General features: G+C 41.8%; 1 protein-coding gene across 1 annotated transcript in view; it reads right to left on the reverse strand.

Moving 5' to 3' along the window:
• kat6b (K(lysine) acetyltransferase 6B) overlaps window positions 1-20,451 on the reverse strand; it is a 144,224-nt gene that overhangs the window by 94,898 nt on the left and 28,875 nt on the right. The window contains exon 3 of the mRNA XM_085970442.1: window positions 3,955-4,063. Within this exon, the coding sequence (XP_085826568.1) occupies window positions 3,955-4,063 (109 nt within the window). The remainder of the gene's footprint in view (window positions 1-3,954; window positions 4,064-20,451) is intronic.

A 20,451-nucleotide genomic window follows, 5' to 3' on the forward strand; every position in this document is an offset into this window, starting at 1 on the left:
GCTGTATTTCTCTCATTTATGGCTTAATTTTTCACATCAGTTGCAATGTTTGTGTAATTTACATATCTAGCTAATTTTGCTTATTTCTCGGATTCTTGTTTTGCATTTGATTATTTGTTTGCTGTTTGCTTTACAGTATTTCGATTGTGAAAAGTAAATAGCTTCTCCAACAAACTGTACAAGCACATTACAGGTAGACTATCCTTTATCCGAAAACCTCGGGACCAGCCGAGTTTCGGATAAAGGAGAATTTCGGATTTCGGAAGGTGGGTCGGCGGGGGTCCGCGGGGGGGTCGGCAGGGGGTCGTGCGCACGACTTACGCTGACGCTCAGCGTAAGGTCGGCGGGGTCCGCGGGGGGGGTCGGCGGTTGGCGGGGTCGGCGGTTGTCGGGGGTGTCGGCGGTTGTCGGGGCTGGCGGGGTCGGCGGTTGTCGGGGCCCGCGGGGGGGGTCGGCGGTTGTCGGGGCTGGCGGGGTCGGCGGTTGTCGGGGCCCGCGGGGGGGTCGGCGGTTGTCGGGGCTGGCGGGGTCGGCGGTTGTCGGGGCCGGCGGGGGGGTCGGCGGTTGTCGGGGCCGGCGGGGTCCGCGGGGGGGGTCGTGCGCACGACTTACCCTTTATCCGAACTTCCGAAACCGGAACCCTCTAAAAACCGAAGGTTTTTTCGTTCGTACGCACGACTTACGCTGAACGAAAAAACCTTCGGTTTTTAGAGGGTTTCGGTTTTCGGAAGTCCAGATAAAGGGTAGTCTACCTGTATACACAAGTTGTCAGTGTCGTTCTGATTTGCTGTTCCAAGTTGACTATACTGCAGATTTCATATCTTTTCAAATCAACCATGTTTTATGAGGAGATATTTTGATGAGGTAATAGGGAAGAATTACTTCCACTGCCTGCTGTCGGAAACTAGAGGGGATTAACCCCTCAAGCCCACCCCCTTTCCCGAAAAACATGCAAAATCCTCCAAGGTGCACCAAACCTGCCCGAACTAACTGCTCCCCCATCAGAACATACTTCAACCCCTCCTGAAAACCCCCCATCTCCAGTCATTTCATCTGCATGTTCCAGGTTCAATTCAGGGCCCAATATAATCCCCAAAAGTAAGTAGGACCCACTGCTCTCAAATGCAACACCTCGAGCACAATCTAGAGCACACTGAAAACAACGGTTGGTCATTTTTATAATGATTTATCCTTGAACTTTGGTATTTTTTAACCATGATTTTTCCCAAAATTGCAACCAGAATCATCACTTACCAACTTGTCTAGTTTTGCCATCGAGTATCAGGACTAAGTTAGATGCAGGGTAAAATGATCATAGCTGGTTTCATTAATCCAGCTTATTAACTGTAGAAGAACTTTCTACTATTTCTTTGGCATGAATCTTTCAGTTTCCTCTTTGATACTTTCTTATGATCTGGGTTAGAAAGCCAATGAATGCTAAATTTTGTATTGTACACTCATGCTTAATAGGTACTAGACTAAGACTGATGAACCTGCTCAAACACCTATGGGACTCTTTCAGCAGTTTAATAGGAGGTTATAGTCCCTGCATTTTGGACTGGATTTGAATCCAGTAATAGTCCCAAGGCATCTCACATTGGAGAAATAGACACCCAGTGGTAGAACAGTTAAGGGAACTGACTGAAGGGGAACTGACTGAAGCTTTCGGTCAAAGAGATGGGGAGAGAGGTGGGAATGGAGGGTTTCAGGGAAAGAATTTTGGACAGTGGGGTTGAGGCAGCAGACGGGGCCTGGGGTTGGGGGGGGGGCGGGGGAACTTAAAAACAAGAGGTCTAAAGAAATAAGAAAGTTTTACATTGTAGAAGAGAAGAAAAAGCAAAAGCAGAAAATTGATTTCCCAGACAGACTGTCTCCAGATTGCTGCTCGGCTCCTTTCTCTTTCATACATCATTTACTCGGTCTTCTGGTTTTTGTCTAGGATCCTTACACAATATCCAGTCATTTATCCAGGTCGTGTATCTGCATATTTTACATACCTCCAAGTAACTTCACTATGTCAATGAACATATACTTCACACTGAAGTAAGTCTGGCACTCACCGTCTGCACCATCATTTGCGCCATTCTTGAATGATTAAACAGGTTCGAATCTTCCCACAGTCAATGCTTATCCCCAAACAGGGTTTTTTCATACGATTTGACCTCTCTCAATGCAGACAACTCTCAAAGTGCAAAAAGGAAAATCTGGCAGGGAGGATCATATGCTGGTAACAAAACCCACCTGACTGGCTTTCTTCAGAAATTAATGGAAGGAAAATCAGGCAAGTTTTGTAATGTATTCTACAATGCAATCCTCCCGCCAGATGTTCCATCTGCGCTTTACCAAGGCAATGGTTAACTCCCAGGCGGTAAAGGCAAAAATCTCCCCTAATAGTTAAGTGCTTATGAGACAGGTGGTCACTTTACAAATCATTCTCAAGTTAAGATAACTCCTCAAAACTAGAAGTGAGAGATTATCTTCATCCCGAACACAAAAACCCATTATCATTTTGACACTTTTTTCTAGATGCTTCTCTCACTGGTTATTCTGCAAGCTCACATTTATTCTTATTTTTCATCTTGTAGACTTCTTTCACTGTGTAACCTTTTATTTCAGAGGCCAGTTTCATCCCTCTTCCCAGATGCTGGCACACCGGAATAACTCCACTATCCTGTTCAATTCTCAACTGAGCTTCAATCCCCACATCTAGTCCTGCTGACTTCCGCCTCAACAACATAGCCTTCCCGAATCTCTACCTTTCCCAACACTGCCCAAACCCTCATCCACACCATTATCCCTAGCCTTGATTTCTCAGTCTCCTCATGAGCTCCATGGGCCCTGTGCCAGTGGGCCACGGCTCTTCCTAAACCCTTCCTCCTTTCTACCTTCCCTCTCTTCCTCCACAATTCAATATTCTATTTCTCTGACTGTACCTTGAACCACTTCCCCTAACTTCTCTCCCACTTCCTGCTCAGATTCCCTAATCCTCCCTGTAAAGCACCGCAGGGTGTTTTGCTACATGAAAGACTGTAAGTAGATGTTGTATCTAGTAGGACTACAGTTTACCTATGTTAGATACAGTTTTGAAGTCTGCAGCTTTTACACACCAACACAGACCTGGACTTTTAAAATCTAATTACAGGAAACTTTTGTTTAACCGGAGGTTAAATGTCCGGAAAGCTCTATCTACCGGCAAAATTCAGGAGCTGTTTCCTATTAAGTTTTTTTTACCTCGTTGCTTTTTTTCCCCAGTCAGGCTCTGCAAGGTCTGGCTGAAGCTGTTGCTTAGCTACAGAGACGCTTTTAAGCTACGGCCGACTGTTTTGAAGCTGTTGCTAAGCAACAGGGTTTGTTGATTCACACGGAGCTCAAAAGCTCCGTATGTTTTAACATTAGCGCTGGTTTCTACGGCAGTTTTGATGGTACGGCACCAGCTTGGTCCCGTCAGTGCCGGATACCAGAAAGTTTCCTGTATTGCAGATATGGACACCAACAAAGATACATCATCACTAGTGGCAGGAATAGGTGACCAACATAAATAATTTTTTTTGGAGATCCAAAATTTAATATTGACAACTGGGTTCTGGATTGATTCTGGTACAAACTTGGCAGTGTAACCAGGGAAGGGGTTTACATTTCTTATCTGTCTGCTTCTCTCTCTCTTCATGCATTCCCAACATCAACTAGGTTTTAATTGTGTCCATTTTCATGATTTTTCTCCCACAAGAAACCATGCTGAATAGAATTTCTGTTAAGGAACAGCATCCAAGCCTGAAATGCAACAAATGCCTGCTGAGCATCACAACGGGATGCATATGTGAACTGTGCTTAAAATTCGGCATGTTAATTTAGAAAAAAAATCTTACAATGAATGCTGCTGGAAGATGAAATCCCCCCCAACTCAAACCCTTTTTTCGTTTGTTGAATTACTGATGTATAAATGATTCAACTCACCACTGCTACCACAGTCTGCACAGGAGATGAGATCTTCTGGCTTTTTCTCTCGATTGTATTCCTTTGTCCCCAAGCAGAAACTGCAGATTGGAAAGGGATTTGCACGGGGCTAGAAACAAGAGGTTTTCTTCATTTATTTTTTTTGCCGTATAAGTGTGACAATCAATCTAATATAATCATGTTAAAAAAAACAGCTATGCATCATAAAAAGTTTTCATTACAAATCACAAAGTATGCACCATATTCACCCATTATGCAAACTATTTGCTTTAAAAATGTATCACACAATTTATCAATTTAACTCATTCATTTTGGCACATTCAACAGTTTCCACATCAATTTGGCTCAGTGGATATGTTTTGAGTTGACCTACTGTACTCAGCAATGAACAAAGTCTTGCACTGTGCTATACATGGTTCATGCAGCCCACAAAATAGTTCAGTCAGCTCAGGTTACATTTTATATTATTTTTCTACAAAATTTAATAGAATGCTCAACTTCCCAAAGCAAAACGTCAGTTTTTCCATCTGCTACTAAAATAGAAAGGCCTGCTTACAGCAGGACAACAGTGCAGAAATTTACTTTGAAAAGCACAATCGATTACCCCATTTCGAGGGATCAAATAGGTTTTATTAAGGACTGTTATAGATTGTGCCTTTGCGGTTAAGCTTTTGATACAGGTTTAATTTTCTATCAAAATAGGTCTGAATTATTGAACGATTGCTTTTGCTACTAAGGAGGCGTCAGCAACCTTGAACCTTGCCAAAAGAAGTGCATATGAAGATTACTAGACGATACTCCATCTTAATAAATATCAGTGCGGAAAATGTAGTAATCACTCCACCTTTATCCCAGAAGTAGCTCAATAAATAACTGCACGTTTGTTCAATAGAATGATGTTTCAGTATGCTATATTGATTTTTTTTTAATGATGTATGGGTTTATGCTTTCATCACTGGAAAAATATACCAACAGTCAGCATTCTAAACATATAATGGATATGTACCAAGCAATCCCACAATAATAACCTTTAGAAGAGCCAAACAAAACTTGGGCTAGGTATATAAAAGCTATTATATTCTCCTGTATTATTCAGTGAAGTTCTAATATAATTTCTTGTTAATGCACATGGGATAATATTGTTGCTTCTCAAATCTCTATTTGATTACAGGATTTAAGCCTCCATGGCTATTTGCTATGATAGTTTTCTGTTTCTCGTCAGAAGGGTTAAGAAATTCCTTGGTTTTTATACATCAGCGAATAGCAGACTTCAGACTGCGTTCCAAGGTAATAATAAATCTTGGGATTGAAATATTGTTGATAAAAAAAGAACTTTGAACAGTTTAAGAGACATGACACAATTGCAACTTCTCAATGAGATTATTGCAGTCAATGCATTATCTCACTATGCTATCCTACTCTTGATTACTTACTTAGACCTGCTTCCTCTTTTCCATTCCCAGGGAGGAAGGGTTGGTTGTGGTGGGGGTTTAAACAGGAGGGATTACCCCAATCTTAACTACTCCTTTCCTAATTTGGAGCTCATGTTACCTAGGAATTGAAGAGACTGCTTTAACAAATCAGATGCAATTGTCAAAAACGACCTCAAAATTGCAGCCGAGCAGAAATGTTTTAATTTAATTTTAACTCACTCTGCTGATACAGAATAAACCTGATACTGCAAGTTACATATAACAATTCATCTAAAAATCAGAAGGATAAAGTTATAATATAGTAGGTTACACCTCTTAGCTAAGTTTGTGATCATAGATTTAACCCTTTTTCATTTTTCTTTATAGTTATTTATACACGGGTTTTATACACCAACCCTCAGTCCTGTAACAAACAATTCAAATAAGGGGTTCACTCCTTTCTATCTTTAGAGCATTACCAATAAGAACAAGGGCAGCAGATGCATGGAAACACCATCACCTCCAATTCTATGTTCTCGAAGTACTCCTCCAAGTCACACACCATCTTGACTTGGACATATATCGCTGTTCCTTCATTGTTGCTGGGTCAAAACCCTGGAAGTCCTTATCCAACGGTATTGTGAGAGCACCTTAACCACATGGACTGCAGCGATTCAGTAAGAAGGCCCTCCACCACCTTCTCAAGGGCAACTACAGATGGGCAATAAATGCTGGCCCTGCCAGGGACACCCAAATCCCGATAATGAATAAAATGCCAAAGAAGTCTATACCACAAAAGTAGGGATTTTGGCCGATCACATTTGTGCCAGTTTTATGTTAGAGCAATCCAAAACTAATCCTACTACCCTGTTCTCTCCGCACAGCCCATGTATGTTCCTCCGCTTCAGATATTTATCCAATTTTCTCTTAAAAGATGTAATGGTCTCTGCCACAAGCACTTTCAACAACCATCTGTGTAAATAAAATTTCTTCTAACCTCAACTTCTCCTCACTCTCAAGTGACAATTTTAAATTGATGAGCCCTCATCAGTGGCTTCTTAACTAGAAGAAATGGTCTTCCCCAATTCAGCTTATTAAAACCCTTCATAATTTTGAAAACCTCCATTAAATCTATTCTTAGTCATTTCTGCTCCAGTAGAAATAATCACATTATCTCAAGTTTCTGCTCATAACTATAATTTTCCATCCCTTGAATCATCAGTGAACTTTCCCACTTCCATCATTATTTTTCTCAGTTTCATTATCCTTTTACTAAGATTAAACATGTTTTGTGCCAACTAAGTTCCGTTGTACCTAGGGATATAAAATTTGTCGAACAAACTGTCAGAAAAAAAGTACTTTCCAACTTTGGTGGACACGAAGCCCAAACAATTTGTCCAATTTTAATTAATATGGGTGAACGTCTTTCTTCATCTCTGACAGTATTCCTTTGTCTGATTTTTCTGAAATTAATACATCCTTAAACAATCACAATGCAGCTCACTATCCATACACAAATTTCAGAATTGTTCTTAATGTACGTGTGGCAGTTCTTTGATGATTGCATGAAGTAGAATTCAAATGTTCCTTTCTATGCTCCCTTCTCCCAAGCCATCACATAATTCCACTGTTTACCCACCAAAGTCAGCTTTGCTTTTATTCTTTTCAGTGTACATCCTTCTGTTTTTCTCTACTTTTATGTTTTCAGTATGGTGAACATAACTCCTTTCACTGCTTCTGAAACAGTTTGCTGCTCACAATATTTCTGTATGCATATTTAAAGCATTCTTAAGACATTTCTCTGTCCACTATTACAGCTGAGGTAATATCACAATTAAAATAAATAGATTACTGCCAATACAGCGGAAAAAGGAGTGGATTTTATGAACATGTGAGGCGTTCATAAGCTATCAACAGTACTTTTTGGCAACCTGCTCTACAATTCTATTACACTCAAATGAAAAAATGTTGCCTAAATTTCTTATTTTCTTTTGACAGTACAAAGATTTTATGAGCCTATTGCCCTTTACTGAAATCCTAGTGAAAAGAAAAAAAAAAATCTAGTGTAGAGTGAAAACCCCACTTATTGAGAGATTCTGCAATAGAGGGTTAACTTATTTCTAAACTTCCATTACCAAGAGTGCAATTTTACAGCCACTTCCATCTCGGAGTGGGTCATTTACCTCCTTTCTTCGTTCCCCCCTCAGGAGGGTAACTGTATTTAAATCCTTCAGTTGAGTTGTTTCCCTGCTAGGTTGCTCCAGTGATGTTATCACCATTCCTGTGTGGCTACACAGAAGAGAACTGGAGAGCTGTTTTGGAGTCATCGAATGTTGCAAAACTACACAACTGGCTAGGGATGTTGTTAATATTGGTAACAGTGCACACAATTTTCTCCTGGTCATACATTGAAACATTACCATTGTTTTACATCAATAGTGCCTTTAATAAGCCAAACAATTAGGTTATCTTAAGTCAGAATGGGAATCAAAAATATGATTTCTTAAAACATGGTAGCCTGAGGAAAAAATATCAGTGAACTGCCTCTATAGTGTCAGCCATGGCTCAGTCATAGCACTCTTGCCTCTGTGTCAGAAGATACTATTCCAGAGACTTGAGCTCATAATCTAGGCCGACGCTTCAGTGCAGTGGTGAAGGAGTGCTATATTGATGGTGTTGTCTTTTGGATGAGACGTTAAACAGGAAAAAAGTAGTCATCAAGAGCAGGTAGCACTATCCAGAATCACCAAAGGACAACAATCATCTCCAAATTAGTGTAGCCCTAGCCTTAATCTGAAAATACAAATGAGACACCCTAGCCACCTTTCATTCCAGTATTTCTGCACAGGTTTCCCAAGGTTGCCAGAGGAAGGCTACGTAATCAGCCGGGAGAACAATCTTACAAACTAGCCTAACAGATCTATACAACATCCATTGCAGCCTCACTGGGATGGATACCACCAATTATCTATCTTAGTGAGACAATTCAAAAGAATTCTGCAGTTTGCTTGCTCTTGGTCAATCAATTATCTCAGTTTGTACTCCATTACACCCAATCATCCTCTTTTAACTCTTCAACACTCAGACCTTCCATCAGGGTACATGCCAAGCTTTCCAGCACCCCCCCCCACCAAAAAAAACTCAAATTCCTGCAGAGGATGTCGGCTCAATATTATCTGGACACTGCTCGGACTCAGGCCCAGGCCCCATAGAACGCTCAGGAAAAGTGGTAGGCAACAAACCCTGGATTTGTGAGTGTATATTCTCATATTTGGCTTCGAGGTAATGCTTCCAGCAGTTGTTGTCCCAAACCCAAGAGTTTCTTCTTCAGCTTTAGGGCCTTCAACATGGTGGAAAGCCTTATGCAGGATACTTTGAAAGAATGAAAAAAAAGATCTGCATTTATATAGCACCTTTCACAACCTCAGGATGTCCCAAAGTGCTTTACAGCCAGTGAAGTACTTTTTGAAGTGTAGTCACTGTTGTAATGTCGGATACTTTGCAATGTGCTAGCCACCTTGATATTCTAGTTGCCGGAGTCCAATGCTGCATACCAGGCTTATGCATCACCAACTGCTTAATTCAGATCTCCAGAGAGATGTGCCTGCTGTGAGGCTGACTCCCCTGCCAATGCACCAAGTGACAAGTCAATGTTTGTCAGCACCTCCCCCCTTGCAACAATTTCCCCCTTTTGCTACAAATACACCTCATGGCTTGATCCAAGATCTCACACGAGTCGAAGGGACCAGATCAAAGCCTTATGAAAATGACAAAAGCTATGCGATTGTATTTCCCCTCTTGGGACATACTGCAGTCTTGTATAAAGCAGCAATTAACCCATACATTTCTCAGAGCAAAATGCAGCTTATTCTTTTCCGATTACAAAGTACGCCTCCAACAGGTTGTATATACCCAAAGAACCACCTTAAGAGTTATGACATCAGTGAGATTGTTCTGCCGTTTTCAGACTCAGTTGAAACACTAAAAGAAACCGAAATTCCCAGTTCAACATGGAGCAGAGGATGCATGCTGGGTGTTAGGTAAAAAGATGAAGGGTGTATGATTGCTGAATATGACCTAAATAACAAGGCATTAGCTGAATTGTCTCTCATTTCTATTTTATGCTGCCTGATGTTTTCCAGACTTAATTTAGCTAGTTGTGAGGAATGGGTCAGAGAGTTCAATTTATTCTCACTAAAAAAAAGATTGAGGAGGATATGATTATAGTGTTTAAATATTATGATAGCTATAGATAAGTGGAATGTTCTTTTGGAAGAATTAGTGAGAAATAGGCAGGGGGAAAAGAAAAAAAATCAGAAAAATTAGATTAAAAAGAAAATGTACTGGCATGCCGCATTGCAGTCACGTAGGACATGGATTAATGACCGAGGTTCAGTTGGATTCCCAATACAGTCGGCTCCTTATAATTACAGGATCATCACAGACTGGAAGACTAAAATCAGAGAAAGTCATTCACAGCTGGCTGTCATAACCAGCATAATTCTAGGGTCCATCATTGTAGATAGAGGTGCAGTCTCACTGCCTACACAACTTGCTCCCTGTTGGTTAAGCTATGAGTACACAGTGAGTGGGAACACTAATGAAAGAATCCACTCTCGAAGCTAAAAGAAAAATTTACAGAGTAGCTGAAGTGCAAAAAAAAATCAATCAGGTGGTCATTTGGCAGAAGAAAATCTTGAAGCAAATAACTGAAATCCAATTGAAATTGGACAAAGTAGTAACTATAACCCGAATCCCATTAAACATTTTGGGAGAATTCTCATCTCAGTGACACTAAGGTTCTATTCCAATAACATCAGAAATGTGGGCAGTACTGTTCATTCCTGATGTCATGAGAATGGAATTTTAATGGTGACTGGAACAACTGCAACATGTACACAGCATTTGATCACAGGGCTTTTTATTTAGAAAACACTCATTACTGTGCACGTGTCTGGAGTGGTATCCAACGCGGAGTGGTTTGTAGAGGGCAGGTGCTTCTGTTTTTCTTGGTGTAGATGGCAAGCTGATGATCAGTGGGGATAGGAGCCAGGTTAGTTTTCCTGTCACAATATAAGTGGCAGGATGGGGTCAAGTATCTCTTCACTGTTGACAGAACCAAACATTTGGATTTGGCTTTTCAAACAATACTTCAAAGGCTTCCCTTTCCCGTACCTTCCATGACACACAAACCTTCAGAAATTTGAATTCTTATTTTTGGTGATCAATACAGTCTCCACAATTTATAATGACTCTTTCATACTCAAGATACTTAAGTCAACAAACTGCACATTCTGAAAAGTATCATGAATTATTCTGTTTAACCAGGCCACAAATGCAGACAATTCCGTTGACAGCCAAGCTGGATCCCCAGGGCTTTTCAGGTACAAGCTGCTGGTAGGACCAGAAAGTGGTAGCAGTAGAAAATGTTGCAGGGAATGCACCTACATAACAGTATCTGTATAACCTAGTTTGAGTGGAAGCTAAAATTAGCTGATCAAATTGAGGTTAGAGGAGCTACTGCTCCTTAGTGGAGAGCTTTTTAACACACAGGCTCCCTAAATCTTAAAGCCCAGATTTTACATGAACTGCAATGTTTAAGTTTACTTTGAAGTCCTACATAGCCAAATAGTTGACAAGGATTGGTTTTTGGTGATGGATATCTGGTTAGGCATACTAAGCTTTCCTTGAATATCAGCTTAGCTCAGTTGGTAGCACTCTCCCTTCTGAGCAAGAAGATGATGTATTCAAGCACACTCGAGGAACTGAGCACATAATCTCGGCTGACGTTTCAGTGCAATATTGATGGAATGCTGCATTGTGGAATCTTCCATCTCTCTGGTGAGACATTAAACCAAGGCCCCATCTAACTGTTTAGGTGGATATAAAAGATCCCATGATATTGTTCCAAACACCATCAGAACAGATTATTATCTGAATGGCAATAGATTGGGAGAAGGGGAAGTGCAACGAGACCTGGGTGTCCTTGTGCACCAGTCGCTGAAGGTAAGCATGCAGGTGCAGCAGGCGGTTAAGAAGGCAAATGGTATGCTGGCCTTTGTAGCGAGAGGGTTTGAGTACAGGAACAAGGATGTCTTGCTGCAGTTGTACAGGGCCTTGGTGAGACCACACCTGGAGTATTGTGTGCAGTTTTGGTCGCCTTACCTGAGGAAGGATGTTCTTGCCATGGAAGGAGTTCAGCGAAGATTCACCAGGCTGATACCTGGGATGGCAGGAATGACGTACGAGGAGAGATTGGGTCGATTGGGCTTATACTCGCTGGAGTTTAGAAGAATGAGAGGGGATCTCATTGAAACTTATAAAATTCTGACTGGACTGGACAGACTAGATGCAGGAAGGATGTTCCCGATAGTCGGGGAGTCCAGAACCAAGGGTCACAGTCTAAGGATAAGGGGTAAGCCATTTAGGACTGAGATGAGGAGGAATTTCTTCACCCAGAGAGTGGTGAACCTGTGGAATTCTCTACCACAGAAGGCAGTAGAGGCCAATTCATTAAATATATTCAAGAAGGAGTTGGATATATTTCTTAAGGCTAAAGGGATCAAGGGGTATGGGGAGAAAGCAGGGACAGGGTACTGAATTTGGATGATCAGCCATGATCGCATTGAATGGCGGAGCAGGCGCGATGGGCTGAATGGCCTACTCCTGCTCCTATCTTCTATGTTTCTATTTCTATTCGTTCTCAGTTACTGTTTGTCGGACTCAGCGACGTGTAAATTGGCTGTCTTGTTTGCGTATAAAGCAACAGTAACTAACTTCAAAAGTAATTAATTGGCTGCAAAGTGCTTTGGGACTTCCTGAGATCATGACAGGCACTAAAAAATCCAAGTCCTTTCTGTCTTTCTATATAGTAGTTGTATGCAAAATCATTTTATTGTGAATCCATTGGTCACAGAAACTATTAATTAACTAGTCTAGTGCCGGATTCTACAACAGCTTAATCTGATAATGTAATAAATTTATATCTAATCAAATGACAAGATCTAAAAACCCAAATGGCCAGTTTGAATACAATAAATCCTTAGGGCTAGAAATTCATTATAGCCAAGAAATGGTTAGTGCTTAGACTAAAAATGGTTAAGTAACACCAGTTGAAAATCGTCTAGGCTGCACACAAAATTCGTCCTCACTCCTCATTAAAATGATTGCAGTCGTGATTCTAGTCTAAAAGCTCAAGCTCATTGGCGGTACACTGAAAAGATGGACCAATACCAGGGGCAGTCTAAACGTATGTAATGATTGCCACAGGCTTTTTTCACTACTTAAAGGGGGGTTCATTGATGCTGCAGTGCATCATTCTCAGCATTGTTGGGTGTGTAACTGCCTCAACAACCATAAGGAGGACAAGGAGAAGGAGCACTTATTTACAAATCCTGATGGCAGATCTCCGCCCCAGGGAGCGAGCCCGGAGGTTTTCCAAGGAAGCTTTGGAAGCATTGGTTTTAGCGGTGGAGAGAAGGCAGGCGGTCCTGTACCCCTCAATTGGCAGGAGGCCCTCGCCACAAGTCTGCCAGACTATGTAGAGGGAGGTGGCACACCACGTCAACGGCAGCACTGTGCTCCCCAATACCCACACACAGTGCAGGAGGAAGTTTAACGAGCTCACATGGGTGTTCAGGGTGAGTGAAGGCTTCAACAAATGCTACATACCACCATCTGTGCCACAAGCTTCACACACTGCTCAATGCACCACACCCCCAGCACACCCACCAACACTCACACCCACATCTCACACCTTGCACACAATGACAGCTATTCAACTATGGCAGGTACAAGGGTCATTAGTTATTAGAATTTATGTGATATATTAAGAATATACCCAAAGATTCACAACCCTCAGTGAAGAAATTCCTCCTCATCTCAGTTTTAAATGGACGACCCCTAATCATGAGACTATTCCTCCTAGTTCTAGACTCTCCAGCCAGGGGAAACAACCTCTCAGCATCTACCCTGTCAATCCCCCTCAGAATCTTATGTTTCCATGAGATGTCCTTGGGACGTTTTACTACATTAAAGGCGCTATATAAATGCAAGTTGTTGTTGTTCAGACTGAGATAGTGGTTGGGGAGGGGTTGGAATTGGTGAAGGCAGACAATTGGTAGCGGGGCCCTAAGATGGTGGTTTTGGTCTTCCCAGCGTTTAACTGGAGGAAATTATTGTTCTTCCAGGACTGGGGGCCAGACAAGCAGTCTGACAACACAGACGTGGTGGAGGGATCAAGGTAGGTGGTGGAGAGGTGGAGCTGGGTGCCATCAGTGTGCATGTAGAACTGACCTGCAGAGCCAGGAGCAGCAGCAGAAGCATCCTAGCGAGTGGAAGTGGCACCTGGAGAGGAACAGCCAGTAACGGGGTGAGTGGAACCTGGGGACCTTACTGTGGGTAAACAGTGAAAGATTGTTTCCACTGATGGGCACATAGGCAACAAGGGGACAGAGACTGAGAATTCTCACTGCACTCGGGGAGCATCATAAGCTCCAGTACACGGAGATTCAGGAGGGCAGTGTCTGGCCGGCAGCAGAACATAGTAGTTTGTGGGGAATTGGGAAGTGCACTCTGCTCCTCCACAGATGGGAAGTAAAAAAAAAACGTTCCCTACCATTTCTTTAGCAGCCTCAAGGGGTCCCATTTAGGCCACTGTAAGCTGTAAGAACATAAGAAATAGGAGCAGGAGTAGGCCAATCGGCCCCTCGAGCCTGCTCCGCCATTCAATAAGATCATGGCTGATCTGATCCTAACCGCCAATCCACTATCACAGAACCATCTCCTGAATCTAACAGAATTAGACACACGAAATAGGAGCAGGACCAGGCTACACGGCCCCTGGGCCCGCTCTGCTACCCACAGGGCCATGACCGATCCGAACCTAAACTCATGTCCAAATTCCTGCCCGCTCCTCGTAACCCTTAGTTCCCTTTACTTCTAGGAAACTGTCTATTTCTGTTTTCAATTTATGTAATGATGTAGCTTCGACAGCTTTTTGGGGCAGCATATTCCATGGACCTACCACCCTCTGAATGAAGTAGTTCCTCCTCATCTCAGTTTTGAAAGAGCAGCCCCTTATTCTAAGACTATGCCCCCTAGTTCTAGTTTCACCCATCATCGGGAACATCCTCCCCGCATCCACCCGATCCAACCCCTTCACAATCTTATATGTTTCAATAAGATCGCCTCTCATTCTTCTGAACTCCAATGAGTAGAGTCCCAATCTACTCAACCTCTCCTCATATGTCCATCCCCTCATCCCCGGGATTAACCGAGTGAACCTTCTTTGTACTGACTCGAGAGCAAGTATGTCCTTTCTTAAGTATGGACACCAAAACTGTACGCAGTATTCCAGGTGCGGTCTCACCAATACCTTGTACAACTGAAGCAATACCTCCCTATTTTTATATTCTATCCCCCTAGAACTGGAAAAACTAGTTAGAGCTTGCACGGCAACATGCTCCACCTAGCTTTTCCACGCATTTTGCAGAAGGATCCTAAAATAGTTGCAGGACCCTTCTTTGCACATTTAAATTGAACCAACGCTGATTTCAGGCAGCTGCCAGGGATGCCTGAAAACAGTGATGATTAATATGGCACTAGCGCAGATTAGGTGCAAGCCCTCGCACCCAGAAACCGAACCCGTTCTACACCCAAAAAACGAACAGAACACGTACGTACCACCTTCTACCCCAGTGTGTCCAAATAACTTTTGTTGATTGTGGCCAACGCCAAGTGCCAGGATGTCAGATCATATCCACCATGTAAACTGAGTTTGACACCCCTGGACTAGACAATTACTATTTACTGAAATAAGAATCATAACTTAAGAATGCTTACTTGTATTGTTTGATTGACTAAAATGCACTTCAGAATGCAATTTTGAAGAGATATTGCAACCCTCATGAAGCCAAGTTACAGACACGATGACAAACACATAAACTGACAAGCAAACAGTACTTAGAAATAACATTGTTCAACCTCGCTCCCCCCCACCCCACTCTTCTCAGTATTTCTCCAGTCACTTTAGAGAATTTCATGAATGGTTTAATACCTAGTTGATCATTTTTTTTTTACTGACTTTTTCTTAACAGAAAGCTTGGCAGCTTCCTGCATTTGAGGCTCAGATAATAACAGCACATCTAAATCGATGACAAAAGCTTGCAATGTTCGCACCAGCTTGACATTTTCCCTACAGCAGTATTCATGAATTAATAAACCTAATCTTGTATGATCCTAAACCTATGGGCATACAGAGCAATGAACAATGACCAACAACAATGACCTATGATAAGCTGTACCTTTTTGCTATGTAAGCTTTGGCAATATGGTTCTCTGTAAACTTTCATGCCAATAAAGCATTTGAACTGAACTGAACTGATAAGCTAGAAGTCACATTTTACACATATTGTACTGAGGGAAAAAAAGCATTTTCCTCAAGTCACCACCCCGGCAATTTATTGCAGGAAATTGCTTTTAACCTCTTCAGTGTTTCATGTACTGCAGACAAATGTTTATCACCCAATGATACAAAAGATCAAAAGCTTCCTGTCTGTAATCAACTGGTAAACAAATAAGGGCCACCTTTGGAAAAAGCAAGGCTGAGTAAAAAAAAGCTAAAATGTTCTAATTCATTTTCATTTTAAAGCTGAAGTGCACATGCAGTTAATGCACCAAACATAACTTATTTTTGATGTTTGATTTTTTAACCTCTTTTCCCACCCCGTCCCGAAAAGAACATTACACTGTAAAATGTTAATATCTGCCTATATGGGTGGAGATTGAGAAAATATTTCAACTAGCAGTCAATCAAAAAATAAACAATAAAAAGGACATCAATTTTCAAAAACTTGGCACTATTCCATTTCAAACCCCCCAATAGGTTGACATTGGATGATTCTTGTGCCCTATCGAAGAGCAGCAGCACAAGGCACAGAAACATCAAAGCATGGGGTCACAGAATGGGAAGCTGCCTTTCGGAGAGTGCACTCTGCTGAATTATGGCGAGGTGCCCTGCACAGGTCAAGTACTTCCTATGGGGAAGGCAATAACTGATTTAAGCTGTAAACTAAATGGATGCAACAGGCACCAATTAGGAAACAGCCACTTTCAAAGCTTGGTTCCTATGTGGCAATCGATAAAAGACCATCACGTCTGTATCAGAATTTTCAATACAAAGTTGGTTGGTAACTTTAGATTTGATTAATACTACAACTGCCAAAAGCTTCACCAACACAAATCAGCGACAAAACACTGAACTATTAATACTTTGTATTGTGCATAAAGTCCTATCAAGGTAATCAAAATTATTAAAGGCACTTAAAAAAAACTACACATTACACAGCTTTCTAATCAGTCTCTGGTTACTTTCTAGTAACTTTAAAAACATATTTAAATTTTTGCAAAAACAAAACGATGCTGTACAGCTGTGAAAACCTGGAAACAGCTACTGGCAAGGTGAATACATTTCTTAAACCAGACGACAGTTAAGACTGAATGATTTACAAAAAGACCGATTGATTAAACCTAATTACAAAGTACATGTGGAATTATGGCACACCGACTTTGAGTGACTCCAGTTTGCTTTTTGTTTCATACATATTAGTAAATAAATCTCTGCTCATAACTGAACAGAGCAGCTTAGTTTCATTAACAAATCTACAGGCATAGGGAAAACTCAGCGATCCGTCAATATCAGCAGCATAAAGAGACGGAATCAGACAAAGGTGCAAAAAGGAGCCAAAGGAAGAGATATTAGGAGGGGGTGACCAAAAACTTTGTCAAAGACATGGGTTTTAAAGAGGGTCTTTAAGGAAGAAAGGGCGTTGGAGAGGCAGAGGGGTTTAAAGAAGGGAATTCCAGTGTAGCTGAGTGTGTTCTGGCAAGTTATAGAGCTGGAGGACAGTACAGAGATAGAGGGGTGCAAGGCCATGAAGGGGTTTAAACACGAGGCAGAGAATTTTAAACTGAAGCCATTGGGATACTGGGGGCCAAAGAATGGTGTTGAACCACATACAGTACTTCCCCCAAAAATATCCTGTTTTTTTTAAACAAACAGAAGCTTTTCTTTTACTGTCCATGTCTCCAGCCGTTCACTAAAACCAGATTCTTCTGTTCGGTTATCACAGAAACCCCACAGTGCAGATAGAGGCCATTTCGGCCCATCGAGCCTGCACCGACACATATCCCACCCGATCCCCGTAACCCCTACACCAACACATGTCCCACCCTATCCCCGTAACCCCACGTATTTAATCCCCCTAACACTAAGGGTCAATTTATCATAGCCAATCAACCTAACCCCCAATCAACCTAACCCGCACATCTTTGGACTGTGGGAGGAAACCGGAGCACCCGGAGAAAACCCACGCAAACACGGGGAGAATGTGCAAACTCCACACAGACAGTCGCCCGAGGCCGGATTCGAACCCGGGTCTCTGGCGCTGTGAGGCAACAGTGCTAACCACCTCAAATGACTGGCAACAAATGGAATTCCTCAATGTTTTTTATGCTAACACTAGAAGTATTAGAAATAAAATGCTGGAATTATAGGCATGTGTTTCCATTAAGAATTTACTAGGTATTTCTGAAATCTGGTTGCATTAGTGATGGGTCAGACATGCAGTTGAAAGGTTATATGGTATTCCATAAAGATAGGTTGGGTCACAGAGGCAGGGATGTAGCTTTATTTGTAAAAGAGGATACCAGTGCAATTGAAAGGGATGAGATTGATCAACAAAAGTGAATTGAAATGCTTTTGATGCAACTAGAGTATGTGCTTGGTCCAAGGCTGATCCTTGGCACGTGTTATAGACAATGGAAGAGCAACAAATTTTAACACACTAGAAGAGCAGCCGAACACTGTAGCTATGCTTTTAAGTGGTCTGATATGGAGCAGCCAAGTGCAGCGGGAAGAGTAAATTATTTGTTGACAACGATGATACTAAATCTTAGAGTTCTTAGTTTTAAGAATAGGCTCCAAGAGTTAGGTTTATTCACAGGCTTAAAGTTCTTAAATTGATGAGCAAGGATTAGGTACACCCTGATTAGATAGATTATTTGAAACAGAATGATGAGACTCAAGGTCATGCCTATAACATCAGCAGGCAAATCTAAGTCAGATGCCAAGAGAATTGCCCTTTGGAACAAACTGCCAAATTATGCAGTGAGCGTGTGTTGTTACAGTCCAAACTGACAATGACAATTTAAGAGAGTATTTTCAGTTTTAGAGGCTAATTTGTTAGTTAGTTGTGATTATCATGAGTCATGGGAAACCACAGTCTCCTGGAGCTTGCTTGACTGCCTTAGCGAGTTGGAGAAGAACTTCCCAGGGATTTTCCTGAATTGACAATGTACTTTCCCGCTCAGAAGATAGTGCTGCAAGGGGGTAGGGGAACAGTGTGCACAGTTGACTGAATGGAGTTGGTTTGATGGTCTTTTATCATTCTTCTTTTCATATGTTCAAGATTGATAACATTGAAAAAAAGGGCAATTTGATTACCCACTTTTCTGCAGCTTCCCTATTCCGCATTGAATCTTAGTGACTGAATAGAACAACTTTGGTGTTACATTGAATTATGCAGCAATTACAACACGGAAACAGGCTGTTCGACCCAAACTTTCCATGTTGGTGTTTATATTTCACATGAGCAACAGTCCTAATCAACAAAGGTTACAGAGATAGGCCATGGAGGGATTTGAAAAGGATGAGAATGTTAAAATCGAGGCATTGCCGGACCAGGAGTTACTGTAGGTCAGCGATGGGGTGATGGGTGAATGGGACTTGGTGCAAGTTAGGATACGGGCAGCAGAGTTCTGGATGAGCTCAAGTACTGACATACTCACTAAATTGCAGGCGGCATCTCTCAGCATACATTTGTGCCGACAACATGCAGATTTATTTGTATTGATTGACAGCAAGGCTGGTCATTACAGAGCATGCCAGACTTGTGGTTTATAAACCCCTTCTTCACCCTTGTGTACAGGCATGGCACCTAAACTGTAGTGAACCATAAAGTACATATCTGGTTAAGTGGGGGGGGGGGGGGTTCAAATGCAAATTGATCAAGCCAAACTATTCACTACGGCGAAGAGTTCAAATTGCAAGGGAGTAATAAGAGTTATGAAGTAATCTACCAAATACACCATTGATGGTGTAAATCAGTTATTGACAATTGCACAAGTTTCCAGAGATTGTGGAATATGCGAGAACAAGAATTGGTGGGATTAATATACGAGTGTGTTTTGGTCGAATATGCTTTTCCAGTTCCTAAAATTTATTAGGTTTCTTGTGGTAAAAATGAGCAATTCAGCATTTTAATTGACAGCTCGTGTGCCTTGGTTTTCTCTACAAGAACTTCTGCAGTTCCCAATTTGAGCAACTTGTATTGATAAGAGTTTCTTGGCATTTAAACCCAAGGCACTTGCAATTCTACCTGAAAAATATGAAAATAGGCTTCCCTCAAGTAAATGATTCACAGTTACTTCAGCCGCACTATATAGTAACAAGGGAAGTGATATTCAATATTAGGGCCAAGTCCACAATAGATTCAAATCATAAAAACATAGAAGATAGGAGCAGGAGTAGGCCATTCGGCCCCACGAGCCTGCTCCGCCATTTAATGAGATCATGGCTGATCATCCAAATTCAGTACCCTGTCCCTGCTTTCTCCCCATATCCCTTGATCCCTTTAGCCTTAAATATATCTACCTCCTTCTTGAATATATTTAATGAATTGGCCTCAACTGCCTTCTGTGCTAGAGAATTCCACAGGTTCACCACTCTCTGGGTGAAGAAATTCCTCCTCATCTCTGTCCTAAATGGCTTACCCCTTATCCTTAGACTGTGACCCCTGGTTCTGGACTCCCCCGCCATCGGGAACATCCTTCCTGCATCTAGTCCTGTTAGAATTTTATAAGTTTCAATGAGATCCCCTCTCATTCTTCTAAACTCCAGCGAATATAAGCCTAATCGACCCAATCTCTCCCCATACGTCATTCCTGCCATCCCAGGTATCAGTCTGGTGAATCTTCACTGTACTCTCTCCGTGGCAAGAACATCCTTCCTCAGATAAGGTGACCA

This window comes from Somniosus microcephalus, chromosome 29 (assembly GCF_052327205.1).
Source record: "Somniosus microcephalus isolate GS21.2 chromosome 29, FLI_Smic_1.0, whole genome shotgun sequence".
Taxonomy (NCBI): Eukaryota; Metazoa; Chordata; class Chondrichthyes; order Squaliformes; family Somniosidae; genus Somniosus; species Somniosus microcephalus.